Source organism: Thermobia domestica, chromosome 10 (genome assembly GCF_964235325.1).
Source record: "Thermobia domestica chromosome 10, izTheDome1.hap1.1, whole genome shotgun sequence".
Lineage (NCBI taxonomy): Eukaryota > Metazoa > Arthropoda > Insecta > Zygentoma > Lepismatidae > Thermobia > Thermobia domestica.
The window spans coordinates 112,583,751-112,598,465 of record NC_137463.1 but is presented as its reverse complement, the minus strand read 5'-3'; the positions used below and the strand labels follow the sequence as shown (position 1 = coordinate 112,598,465).

The 14,715-nt window shown below is 35.3% G+C and overlaps 1 protein-coding gene across 1 annotated transcript in view; it reads right to left on the bottom strand.

The window, feature by feature from the left end:
- Positions 1-8,870: 8,870 nt before the first annotated feature.
- The window catches only part of LOC145661582 (uncharacterized), an 82,951-nt gene continuing 77,106 nt past the window's right edge, over positions 8,871-14,715 (bottom strand). Inside the window, exon 2 of the mRNA XM_081726900.1 lies at positions 8,871-9,214. Coding sequence (XP_081583026.1) covers positions 8,871-9,214 — 344 coding nt within the window. The remainder of the gene's footprint in view (positions 9,215-14,715) is intronic.

Here is a 14,715-nt window from a genome sequence, read left to right as displayed (position 1 = left end):
AGCACTCACACTGAGTAACTCTGCGAAACACCATACATATTGTTGACCACACACACATACACACACAAAAAAAAAACACTGGATTGGAAACACAAAACCAAGAACTTCTCGAAAATAGGTTACTATCTTTGCTATACACAAGCAGAAAAAATCCAAAATGACATAGCTTTCCCACATAACGCAAGTAACATAAGCAAGAAGCAAAACACCAGAACAGCATACAACTCGTGATGACGAGAAGAAACAAGGAAACCAGTGAAGTCTTACCACAGTTGCTATTCCACAAGGTCAGGCGTTTGGAGGTCACTCACACTTTCTCGTATATTCGGTTTACGTTTTTTCACGTGTTTTACTGATAATATAGGCGAAAAACAGGTTGTATCATCATTAAAGACGTCAGCGGGGAAAGGCACAGCTGGACGAAGCACTATATTCTGGGTCGTGCCATGCTTAGCAGAAGGAAGACCTGTCGCTGGATCATGAAGTACTAGTGTCGCATATAAAGCGAGAGATGATGGTGGTGTACCTGGGGGGGGCTCGGGGGGGCATGGTACCCCACCATCCAAATCAGTGGGAACGGAAGGTTGCTTAGGTGGTACTATGGTAGCGGATGAGTCATTTGATGGCAATTGGGGGAAATCAGTTTCTGAAGTAGACAGCAGTGTCGACACTTGTTGGGACGTAGCGTCGGAATTTGTAGCACTAACAGAGGATGTCAAGGGCACAGGTCGTTCGGGTACATGACGTGTAGTTTTTGTAACATGACGTAGATCTCTCATTACAGGGGTGTCCCCTTCCAGCCGCGTGGACCGGGCAGGACGTCGCCGCTGTTTACACGTGAAAATCAGGTGATCGAGTGATCCACAAGCGTGGCAAGTTTGTAACTGTCCTGGATAGGAGACATTGTCTTTAATAGTGTCAAAATGTAATCGAGTAGGGATATGTTTTTTTAACGTCATCGAAAAAATCCTGTTACCATTATAAAGGCGTGTAGGAAACACAGTTTTCCAGACTTCATACTCCACACATTTAATTTCACCATAATTACATAATACCTGAGACACTTGTTCATTAGGAAAATCGAATGGCAAGTCCATAATTTTAACTCTCGTGAGATTAACTTTTGCGTCCATAATATACACATCGCTGACAGATTGATCAAAATGGGTAAAAGATAATTTGTCTGGAGCCTTAGACATAAACTTTTCGTAACTATCACTATTTTTGAATTGAACAAACATGCAATACTCTTCGTTATGGAGCTGTAAAGCTTGGATATCCTCAAATATGTTGGGAAAATGTACACATAACCAGGCATGTAATTCAGCCGGGCTAGGGCGTATCGTGCGTGTGGTTTTGTCAAAACCAAATTTTACACTATTCTTACGAAATTCTTGCATGGTACCACTAACACTGGAGCCAGAAAACACTACAAAACTTGCAAATCCTGTTCAGTTATAGTAATGTCGAAAGAAAGGTGAAGCTCGCAAATACAAATCACTATTCCCGGAGCTTACCTATCAACGTCTACTCCCGGCAACAGCCAGTCAGCGAATCCTCACCACTGAGCCACCGCGCCCCCTTGTATATTTGAATTGCCATGTATGCTCTTTAGTGAACTGTTAACAGTATACACAAAACATGCAAGTATCATATTATTATGATAGTTGCAGAGGCACCTTTAATTAGGAACGCTTTGTCCATGTACTTTTGCATTGTTATCTCAAGACACTTCATTACTGTTCCACGGCCATCCAAAGAAAAAAATCTTTGGGGTTACAGTTGGACGTACGTTACTGCAAATCTCATCTTTTCTATTTTGCATGTATTAAGGAATGTCGGAAAAATTCAATTTTCAAAATTTTCTTCTCACAATTTCCAGGTTCCCACAATACAGAAGGTAAGATTTTACAATTGTAGCAATATTACCAAATACAGCATGTTTTGATAAGCTATTCGCTATTCTTAAAATCACTTAGATTATTTAAGTAGAAGAGACCGTAGCCTAAAGAAATATCAGAAATTATACATATTTAAAAAGGTCTTGAAAATAAATTAAAATTTAATGTTATTCTGCATTAAGTTAAAAAGCTCAGGAGAAGGGTTTTAGACCTCCCATTCCCCTTGGTATGATCTCGCAAAGCCGTGATTTTGTTTGTTCTATTAGTGTATTTTCAATACGAGAGATTGAAATAAAAAGAAATGTAGATAACTGATTAAAAGAATGCTTTATATAGTACTACTATATTCTTCTATATATTTGAAGTTGCAGTTCATTGTTTGATTTTGTTTAAAGAGCCACGTTACTGGAAATTAGTCAACAACAGCTGTCAACGCAGTTCATTCTTTGATTCTGTTTAAAGTGCCACGTTACTTGAAATAAGTAAAACAACAGTGCTGTCAATGCTGCTCATGCAAATCTTGATTTGAACGTCAGGAGACTGCAGTTCCTCCCCTCAGCTGCCCGCGTTTTCCTTCCGTACTACACACAGAGCAGCTTATCACGCTCGCTGCGCTGTTGTGAACGCAGTGCGATGATGGAATGTATATACGCAAGGGGTAAATAAGTGAAGAATAGAAACGAAATGACAATAATAATATTCTAGTTATTATTAAATATCTTAAGGAGCACAAACAGCATACGACACTTGGTGGTTCACGAGCTCCTGCGAACTGCACAAGGCGACGCCACTGACAGTTCGTATTGTAAAAACGAAAGCACCATAAAATGTACCGAATAAAATATTACGTATTTGAAGAAAAAGCAAATTTATTTATTTGTTTTTTTTAAGTACAATATCTCTTGCATGTCTTTTGTGGGGTATTACTACAATGAATCTGAAACTTTTTGCCAGAAATAAAACAACTTCATCTATAAGTTCAGAGAATAGTTATACAATCAACTCAATACATATTTCACACAGTAGACTACATCTATAGAACACACACACACACACACACACACACACACACGCATATATATATATATATATATATATATATATATATATATATATATATATACACTACCTCCGAAAAGTTTCCGTACAAAGTAGGTTTATGTATACTTTAAGTGTATGCGAGAAAAAGCAAAGATATATCAATGGAATTTATTTTTATCTGGAACCTACAGTATGTATTTGAGAGGAAAATAGAGAAATTTAACAGAAATGGATCATTGTTTTGTCAAAAAACTTAAATCTTTGATTCATCAAAGTAGCCTCCACGCATTCGGCGTATTAGTTTCTGGCTTGATTGCTGTCCAGACTTTGCGAAGACACTGAAATAAGTGTTTCTCGCTAGAGGGACGAATCTTTCGAACTGCCCTATCAAGTTCACCCCACGTTAGCTCAATTGGATTACAATCCGGTGATTGTGGGGGCCACACCATATTCTTGAGATCTCCTCGTTGCTATTTTGCTGACAAATACCCTGTACAAAGTCGGGATGTGTGTTTTGGGTCATTGTCTTGCTGCATGTTGAACCCATGACCAATGAGCCTCTTCCCAGATGGCACTGCGTGTCTGATCAAAATCTGATGGTACTGTTCTTTCTGCATTGTACCCTGTATTTACAATAAATCCCCCACTTGACTGTTACCAAAGCAACCCCACACCACCACAGAACCACCGCCGTGCTTTACCGTTGGCAAAATACACGATGAAAGCAGTCTTTCGCCCTTGGAGCGACGCACGAAAACCCTGCGTCTATGACTGAAGAGTTCAAACTTTGATTAATTAGTAAATAAGCAATTGTTCCACTGCTCTGGCCCCCAGCTTGCAAATTTTCTTGCCCATAGCAATCTCTTCTTTTAGTTTTGAGGGCGCAAGAGCGGTTTCCTAGTTGCCACGCGACCGTTTAGTCCCGCATTAACTAACCGCGTCCAGACAGTTTAATAGCTGATCGGTTTTTCGCGAGTTTCGTTCACTTCAGCTTGTATTTGGGGCACTATTTCTAACCTGTTGCGTTTGCTTGTCACTATAGTGTACTTGTCCTCCCTTGTAGTAGTAGTTCTAAGCCTTCCAGATCTTGCTCGAGAGCGATTTTTCCCTGTTTCAGCAATTCGTTTTAAGGTATCATGCATTAAAGTATGGGGTATTTTCACTTTTGCGGCTTTTTCGCGTATTGTATAGCATTCTTCATGTAAAGTAACTATTTTTGCTCTCGTTTCAATACCCAATGCCCTTTTCGTATGGGGCATTATGCTGACTAACAGGGCACACTTTACACCTCACTTCAATACACACACACACAACAACAACTAGCGTGCAATAGTCAACTCCCAACAGTGAGATCTGAGAGAGAAGTAGACAGAGCAGCTTCAGAGACACCTATGAGGCATTTATTATGTGATCTACCTTCAATTTGCAGTGTAACGGTCGTTTTGTATCGCATGCGTACGTAATGCACCATCACAACGGCGCGATATTTAAGTTTATTTTTCTTAATTCATCCATAACAGGCCAAGACTTTTCCTCCCGTCGTGTTCTAAAATGTTTCACCTTTCATTTGTGAGCAAATTGTAATGCATTCTTATGTTACATTTTGAAAATTCCTTTATTTCGTGTTTGTCCGGAAACTTTTCGGGGGTAGTATATATATATATATATATATATATATATATATATATATATATATATATATATATATATATATATAAATTATTGTTAAGGATAATAATAATAATAATAATAATAAAGGAATGCAAGAATTACAATACCAATTACGTAAAAATTAATTTCCAATAAAGTAAAATAGTTGCCATGACGGACTTCGAACCCCTGTCGCTGAGATAGGAGTCTAATGCTTTCCCACATCGCTACAAATTCCTCATACGAAGAAAATAAACTAGTAGTTACGGAAGATAAACATAGAACTTTCTGTGTTTCTACACGTGTTGATAGAATTCAAAGAATGCGAAAATAATTTCTGCCGTCCTTTCTTTGGAAATTGGAAGTTAGTGTGAGGAATAATTGTATTCTAAGTCGGGACCCTTGTTGAAAACGATGAATAGCCTCAACTTGAAGAACGTTTCGTGATATTTTCCTCCTTGAGGAAGATCTATATAATTTGTTGTATAGTTAAACACTGATATCTCGAGTAAACCATTCTGACACTCCTTATACGAGCTTGCGTGTAGTCTTTCTTGAAACGATTTTAACTAGCTAATAGTTTGGGTAGAAGATGAAGTGACGCGGTACGTGGTTAACACATTCAGCTTCTATTAGGGAGACCCAGGTTCAAATCCTTGCCAGAATCAAACTTTTTCAAATGTTTCAATTTCGATTTTAATGTATACTCAGTGTGACAAGCAGAATCCTCTCCTCTTCCAAAAGAAAAATATGTTGAAATGAGGAGGACTGGAGAAGTTCTATCAATGGAAATTTACAAACTTATTTTCTGAAGTGGCTCTAGGTTTGATATTTTCGTCTACTTTCAGGCATTTTCTGATTCATGCGTGGTCAGTGTTTTTATTTCTTTGAACATAAGTATATAATGAATACATAGTGAAATAATTCATTATATACACAGGATTATTGATATGAATATATGATATACATTGACTACACGCTTCGAACTATAAAGATTCATCTCAGAATGGAGAACTGTTTCGTGCATCATCTAAACACAATTTTACTTGCATACTGCTGCCAGTGCCGAGAAAAGTTACTTGCAAGTTGGGTTGCATTTGTCCAGGCATTTTACAAACAGCAAATGATCTGGACCCAAAGTAATGAAATTAGAACACTCGTGGGGGCGGGGGGTGCTTATGCTGTACACAAAGTAGTTTCTAGACAGCAAAAATGCAAAGAAGTGCATCTAAAATTGACATACTTTTTACAGTATTATGAATCCAAAGTATAAAAAAATGCGTTTCTGAAAGTTACATAGACATACAACGGGCTGCCTTGTAAAATCTTAACTAAAGATGTTAATATTTACGAGGGATGAAACAATGAGTTAACTCACCAAAATTATTTTTGTATACTGTAAATGAACTTCCTGAAATTAGGTTCTGGTATACCAAAGTAACTCTTCAGCAACTGTTCCATATTTTAATGTGTACGTGTATGACTAACTAAAAGAGCAAATCAAAATGTTTAGCTACGGTTCACAGCATTCATTAAAGAGGTCTGGATAAAGTTTCGCTTAGGATACTTTCACGTGAGTGAATAGTGCATGCACACGTAGAGTGATGCTTTACATTAAGACATCTAACGAGAGTGTTTTCTATCATCCCATACAATATTCAAAATTGAAACAGCTCAAACAATTAACATTTGCACTAATCGTGCTCTGCAGTACTCTTTGATTTTCAGCAGTGTTGCATTTATTTAGATCATGATGAGTTGATTTTTGAGTTTAACGTCCCGTTCAGCAGTGAGCTATATGAGGCGTAGACCTACCGATTAACGTAGAATTCGAACTACATGATCTCCCGCCTGCATTCATTTTAGAGTGAAAAAGGTACTATTCTTCGTCTTTGGGTCTCAATCAAGTAACAGAGAAACAAACATTGACTTTCTTATGAAAATAACAAGAGGTGCTATCGTAAAAGGTAATTCGTTTTAACAATGAAGACATTCGTATAGACGTATGTAGGCCTAATAAAATGATTTTTCAATTTACTTTTTCTTTTTATTGTACTCACTGTAAGAGCAGATTCATATACTACTAAACAATTATCCAACAACGTTTCTGTGGGTGACTCGTGTTTGATTAAAGCCGAAAACTCATGTGATTTTAATCCTACTTTAAGTTGTAGATCTAGATCTCGTGTAGCCTTATTGTTAAAATGGACGTTAAATTTATGTCAAATTTAATCTAAGATTATCCTTCTACAAATCATAGTTTAAATTTCAAAATGAAATGAATATTTGATTAATGATAGCCAAAGATTATGAAATACACATTTTAAATTTCATGGAGAGAAGTTAAATTTGGATGACATTATATACCTTCAGTTTATGTCTATGTGGCTTTAGTATCCTAAAATTACAGAAATCTACACTGAGAGTACAGTCCACATAATTAAATTGTAAGAATTTTACTGAACATAATTTTTGTCATAACATTATATTTAGGACAAAATATCATACTATCGCAGGCGTTCTTTCCTACCACTGTGCTAAAATAGGAAAGAGATAGAATTGTTTCGCAGAGAAAGATGTTTCTTTACTTGTGTGCCAGTACCGCTTCATACCTGAAATTTATGAAAAATGCTAGGTGAATATATTTTCGTGGTTAATGTATTGTATATTTTGAATACATATATATAATTATCATGTATAAGAATATATAAATCATTTCGAAATGATGCACTTTGTTCCTTTCTATACGAAGAGTAATCAATAAGTTTTTGTCCTTACTATTGTGGGGTTGAGGGAGAAGGACCAAATGCAGACATATAAGTTTTTCTGTACATAATCGCCAAGCAAAGTAACACATTTCTGTAACCGGTCTTTCAGCTTCCACAATTCCTTTTTGTAGAAAGTGTCACATTGGATGGAAAAGTGATGCTCCACTGCAGCAATGACCTCCGCATCTGAAGAAAAACGCTTTCCTTTCAGAGACTGTATCAGTTTTGGAAACAAGAAGAAATCTGAAGGCGGGAGGTCAGGTGAATATCGAGGATGGGGAACTAATTGGTACTCTAGGCGTCGGACAAGAGTCATGGTTTCCTGGGCTTCGTTGGTAGAAGCATTGTCAACTAACAGGCGAACATTTTTGTGAGGTTGCCACGGTGCTTTTCCTCTAGAGCATCGAAAACGTTTTTCCAGTAGACCTCCGAAATATGTTCCAGTCCTTTATGCCCATAAGCTAGGAATCCCTTGCAGTCTCAGTAAACTGAAAACATAACTTTTTTTTTTTAGCAGAAAGCTGCACAGGACACTTTTAGGGGGTTTCGAGTTGCTATGTTCCCTCTATTTACTCATCACTTCAGTCTCTGTGTCAAATTAATAGACCAACATATATCTATTGTCACGAGATGATCGGAAAAGTTGCTCTCATTGGGTACCCAGAGAGCAAACACTTCCGATGCGTTGCTGTTCTTGAAAAAGAGTGAGTAACCCGGGAACCCACCGTGTGGACACTTTGGATAGGGGCAGATGATTATGCAAGATAGTGAATACTGAGCCATGCGAAATCTTAAACTCATTAACAATAGTATTTATGGTTATTCGTCTGTCGTCCATCACTAGGAGTTCCACTTTCAGAATCATGTTATCATCAATCGCTAAACACGGTCTACCTTCTCTAGATTTGTCATCCAAACTCATCCGTCCACATTTCAGCTGTCTCTTCCATATTTTAATAGTGCTTAACGATGGGCACTTTTCACCATAATCAGTTTTCATCTCTGTATAGGTGTCTGCTTTCATCTCCTTTAGATGGAGGAAGTTTATAACCGAGCGATATTCCACTTTTGCAACTCTTACACTTTTACTCGTTCTAGACGACAAATCTTCAAGAGTTTTGGACCTAGAAGAATAGGATTTACACATCAGAAATTGCAGCATTTTGTACAAATAACTAAAACATTTATCTATATTTCTATATACGACGGCGAAAATATATTGACCGCTCTCGTATATTGCTTACATTTCGCGAACTTTAATGATCGTATTTCGTATGTGGAAGTTGTCAGCTACACGAATGAGGAACAATGTTTAATATATAATATTTATACGAAGTTGAGATGATATCTGATATTTCTCTCTAGGATTCAAAAATAAATTTCAGTTTTCCTCTAAGGAATGTTCAAGCATCAAATTACTTAATTTTTTGTAAGATTTTATTTCTATTTATAATTTAAAAAGCTCGTTTTTTTTTGAAAAAACAATATTGACAATAACACACCAGAAGAGTTAAGAAAGCAATCTTGTCTTTAAACTATTGTTTGAAGTAGGGTATGGAGGCCTTTCATCCTTGTTAAATGCACTGTCTTTATCAGTCAATTTCTCTCCCATGTTTGGATTTGTAAAGCATATTAAATATTCTCCACTCTCGTTGCATATACACTCTCCATCACTTCGGTATTCAGTAGCAAGTGGTTTGCAACTCGAATCTCTTTTAGGACATTCCTTTTTTGTGCAAAATAATTCTCCATTATCTGTACAACCGCAATTGTTGCAGTCTTTTTTCCAGAAATACGCTGAAGGAGTTGGACAATGAATTGAGACGAACTGCTTGACCGTCAGTGGATCAGGATCTGTCAATAAGATATAAAAATATATTTTACTTTCTATTATGAATAAAGGAATCGACAAAATTTGGATTACACAGTATACAAAATAAATGGTTAGGTTCATTAAACAATGGTCTACTTAGTATACACTGTATATACTCGTTCAGGATAGTATTCAATAAATGTGTAATTAGTAATTTATTTGCAATGTGTAAAAATAATTGTTCACTTTGCAAAATAATATTTAATCATCGTAAAGACGAACACAGCGAAACCTTCTCACTATTACCAATAAAGTCTTTATCTTTTAGTGAGTATCATTTCTGCATGTTACTTGTGGAAATTAGTGTTGAATTACTCTATTTGGGCAGTTACAGAGTAATATATTCGAAGTCGTGGGGCATATGAACTTAAAGATTGAGACTGTTTTCTCGAATGCTACATTGATGTTAGGATAGGTTATTAGTAAAAATTGAGTCCCAAAAGAGAGAGAAAGAGAAAGTACGATAAACAGAATTCTATTGTAGAAACCTCAATTGTTATAGAAAAGTTCCCATTAACATCTAGCCTTAAGATGCATATTTACAATGCGGACTCTTAAAAGGTAAAATGGGCCCTTACTCAATACTTTCCATGCATGAAATTGTTGATTTTAGCAAAGTGCAATTTTGTATAAATGTTCTCCTTAAACAACAGGCTGCGGAAGGTAAGGAGTACTGCGAAATGAACTGACTATGGAGTTAACGTTTTTTTCAAATATCACAGAATTATCGAAACATTTGAGGATTACAAATACTTTTTGGGCTAAAGAGCTCAGGCTAATAATTACGCAAACATGCAGAAAAAAAGCAACCTTAATAGAAACGGAAATTCATAGTATTATTTGCCATTCATAAGATCTCTGAAACTGTTGTGCAATCACTTGAAAATTTTGCATCAATATTCTTGAATTCTGTTGTGCAGACAACAAAATGATTTTTTTAAGGAAATGTGATCAGTACGCAAGAAAAGGGTAGTTGAACCTTCCTTTTTGATGTTAACCATATTTAGGAAAGTAGTTCAGAGAGGAACGTGGAGTTTGAACAATCATATTCTTTGAATTTCAAACTGAAAATAAGAAGAAGTTTTATTAAATATGTTTAGTACTGTGGTAAAGGTGGCTCGAAAAGTTCAGAAGATTTCTGCAAGTATTAGAGTAAGCAACTTCACATTTTATGAAAGTGTTCTCCTATAACAAGAAAAAGGGATAAGGAGTTGTTTTATAGATGCCATTATGTCTTTTCTTACGCTTGGAAACCGTCCAAAATGTTTTGCACTGGATTTTGAAATATGTACAAATCATGTACATAAACGATAGGCTTAGGACAAGAACGACTTTGAGAAAATGTGTAATGCACATTTAAAAGGTGCTCCCTTAACAGAACTGAAACTGTTAGAATAAAAAAAACCTTAAATTTTCTAAAAAAAATACATAAATAAAACTTTTAAAAAAAGACCAAAACTAAGGATGAGGAGATGTAGCACTCAATGCAGCTTAAAATCGGTGCTCTTTTCATGTTTGATTTCAATTTTTCGCATTTAGGTACTAGTTTACTCTCTGAATTTTAATAGCAGTACAGTTTTACCACTACAATTGGGCGACTCATATATACACTTACAACTTACCATATATCTCTAGTATTGGCATTTAAGATTGGCCAAGGAGACAATCTATAATTCTTCTGGGCGAAACGTATACTTTTGACTAGATATAGGACAGAATAATATCATTGTCTATAGAAGGTGTACGATTTTTATGCTTAGATTAATTACGGCACGATTTCTTTACTTTAAAGTTTTGTAAAGAACTGCTACTTATGCTAATGGTAGAAATTTACTCATAGTACGGAATCTAATTTAACTATTATTAAAAATATCTGTACAACAGGTCAATAGAAACATTTCCATAAAACTTAATATAAGTAATTCTAAGTACTCCACTGAGGACTCAAAATTCATGTATCATGAACGAATATATTTAAAAAATGGGTGCAAAGACGCATTATGAAGTCCTTGTTATTTACTTTATTTTATACTAAATGCATATAACTATATGCAAGTTATGTATCATTAAATATATATTTTATATTATTAAGTAATTTTATATTATTAAGCGGGTGTACCGCTACTGTTTATAGCTATATTGGTTCATATATCATAATTGGTTTGCATTATTTTCAATCATCTTATTATGCTTAATATGCAAGTATGTTTATTTTATTAGCTGTTAATGTTTTTATAATTTTAGTAGAGGATCATTTATATACATCTGTTTCTGGCCAAAAGAAAATACCAATTCAGTGATTTTTTTTAGCTAGCTTCGTTAGCAATTCTGGTTGATAGAGAATGGAGGGTTTGGATATCAGATCCAGTAAAATAAACTCTGAGATAGACTGTATAAATTTTTTACATAGGTTTTCTTAAACTTCTACCATCTGTCTCTGTTCTGGAGAGAGGAATCTTTCGGAACATATACAAGACGAGGCTCCAAGTGGTCTTTGGAGCCTGTTTGTTGTGGATATTTGAAAGCTTTACTTTGAAATTGGTTTGCGTGATAACATTTCTAACAACAGCCTTGTCCATTTTGGATGTTGATTCATTTTTTGTTTGTAACTAAGAATTCTAGTAATACTTGGTCTCCGGGGTAACGAAACAGTTTAGAGTTTTTTTATTGTATTCTTGAGGGCCTTGTTTATGAGGTTCATTTTTTTTTAAAAAAAATCGTAATTTTGCTCTGTGTGGCGTAGTGTGAAATTAGAGTTTCAGCTTTAGGGTGCTTAAAGCTTTAGTTTAGTTAACCTAACCTCAAACTGAGCCTGTGCTGAAGGCGCTTAATTTCTCTTGTGAGAGGAACTCTCCTTCATACAATCTACCTTATCCCGTGTAGTTTTAACTAGCTAGCTATCTTGTCAATGGTAATCAGGCAATTCAAAAGTAGAGCTTTAAGCCAGCCTGCCACTCTAAATTCGGAGGCAGACTTAAAGCTACTGAGGGAATATGATGGCTTGTATATGTACGCACGTTCATCTTTCTCACTTTAAGGATTAATTAGAAAATTAAGGACAATTCATTTTCAAGTTATTCTTTATTTAGTGTTACTTAGACAGCTTTTTCGCTTAAGTGAGAAGTTAGTTTGATCTTCGAACTGAATGTGTATAGTTTGTGAGCACTACGTTTGACAAATTTTCCTTCCAAAATGCAAACTTTTTGCAGAATTGGAGTGAAGAACGAAATAAAAAACGGCCACATTTGGCGAGAAAGGTAGTGTTGTTTCACGAAGACAATGCGCCAGTTCATACGTTTGTTATCGCGATGAGCAAAATTAATGAGTTCGAATTGCATACTCACCCACCCTATTCGCCAAATTTCGCACACTATAATCATTTTATCTTTAGGAGCTTTAAAAATATTCGGCGGCTAAAGATTCGCCAACAATAAACTTGTGGACTCTGCGGCTAATGACTATTTTAAGAAGCTTGATGGTTCACACTAGAAACAGGGTATATAAATGATTGAACATCGCTGAAAACAGTGTATCGAACTAAAGTAAGACTATGAGGAGCAATAAAGATGTGTCCTCCCAAACATTTGTGTATTTGCCTTGTTACGTTAAGTACTTTTGGAACTACCTTCTTAGACGTGTATGCTATTTCACAAATAAGGTGCTCTTTTTACCTCTTAATTTTCATATATATAAAAGGGTGGCACAAAAATAGGTATACACCTTTGCATTAATCAAATATAACATTTTAGTTGATGGGTTGATTTGCTTGGGCTCTTCCGAGCTTAAGATATAAGTAAAACACATTAGGAACAAATAATAAAGAAAACTAGTCTACTTGATGGATAATAATAATAAAATGCAATGAGCTGATCAATACGGTACTGTTACCTACTTTTGCGCCACAATAATTATATATATATATATATATATATATATATTCCATTCCTTTTCTTCTTCCTCCCTCCTCTGCTTTTGCTCTTGCTATCACATTTCTTCGACGAGGGCTCGTCCCACTACCAACTATCTTTCTGCATAAAATAAAAATAAACAATTCGCTTTTCCGTTTCGTACGAAATTTCTTTGCAACTGAAGGGGTCGGCGAAGATAGTTTCAAGCTACATTTTGTTCAAAAAATAAGTTGGCTACCTCTCATGATTTAATGATGGGGAGTGGGAATATTCCCGGTGGCAAGGAATTTAAAAAATGGGAATATTCCCGGGTTTTTTCCCTGGCCTATAAATTCCCGGGAAGGAATTTATTTCCATTTGTTTACTTTATCATCCAAATTATAAGAACCATATGACAAATTACTTAATTTTAATATATTATGATTTACTTCTAGGTTTTAAAGAATTTGGAGGTTACAAACATAAAAATTCTTTGACTGTACTTTATATAACTAATAATATGAATGTTTAAGTTCCATTTCCGTTTGCACTAAAAAAGTATGGTAATTGTAATAATAATACTAATATTAGGGGGCGAAAACTAGCAAAAATTAGGGTGATTTACGGAAGAAACTAGTTGATAGTGGTGTTCAAGTAGTCAAGAAAGTATCGAACACATTTTTTTAGGGCAGTAGGGGATTTGTACAAACCGTAAAGGTAAGTGGAAGTGATTTATGTGAGAAAAGATAGTGAATTGTTGTTAACGAAGATATAAAACTACGTGCCATGCGGGGCTCTAACCCGCCTTCACTCGGTAACGCTCGCTCTGCAGTGCTGTCTGAATTTAATATTGATAACGTAATTTAACGTATGAAACCATAAAACAACCGCATCGGAATAGAATAGCACAAAAAAAGTAGGTGCAAAAGCTGGCCCCCAATGTTAAACAATAGGCAAAGTTAGCAAAGTACTAATTTACAAATGATGAAAAGGAACCATTTTGTAAAGTAATGTAGAACTATGTAGAAATAGAGATGAAGTACTATTGATAAACCCTGAACCACCGTTAGTAAAGACGTCGGTCTGTCACCTCTCTCTGACTCGAATTTCTGAAGAGGTACTCGGACTTCTCTTACATGTGATTTAATGCATGAAATTTCGAGAAATAGGTAGAAAGAAAGGTCGTGTACGGCAATGTTACATGCTAAATTATAAAGATAAATCAGTATGTTGCAAATTTTGTGAACATAAATAAGTATGCGCAAATGTTGGTAAATTGGTGAGACATGTATCTTACGGCAGTTACCCAATCTAATTTGTTTATAACATTTAAAAATTTAATATGTTTATAATATCAGTAGTAGAGTCAAGTATAGAAAAGCCACTTTTTATAAATTTAAACTGTTTAGCGGTGTAAAAATATGTGGACTTGCTATACCATTTTTCCACATATTTACTTTCATAGAGCATATTGTAAGTAAATATACATTTATGCGTATTATTTAAACATAATAAAATATTAATAAAGCAACATAGTAGCGCTCAGAATATACATTTTAAAGAATCCCCTGGAGACAAGTGTAATAATATACTGT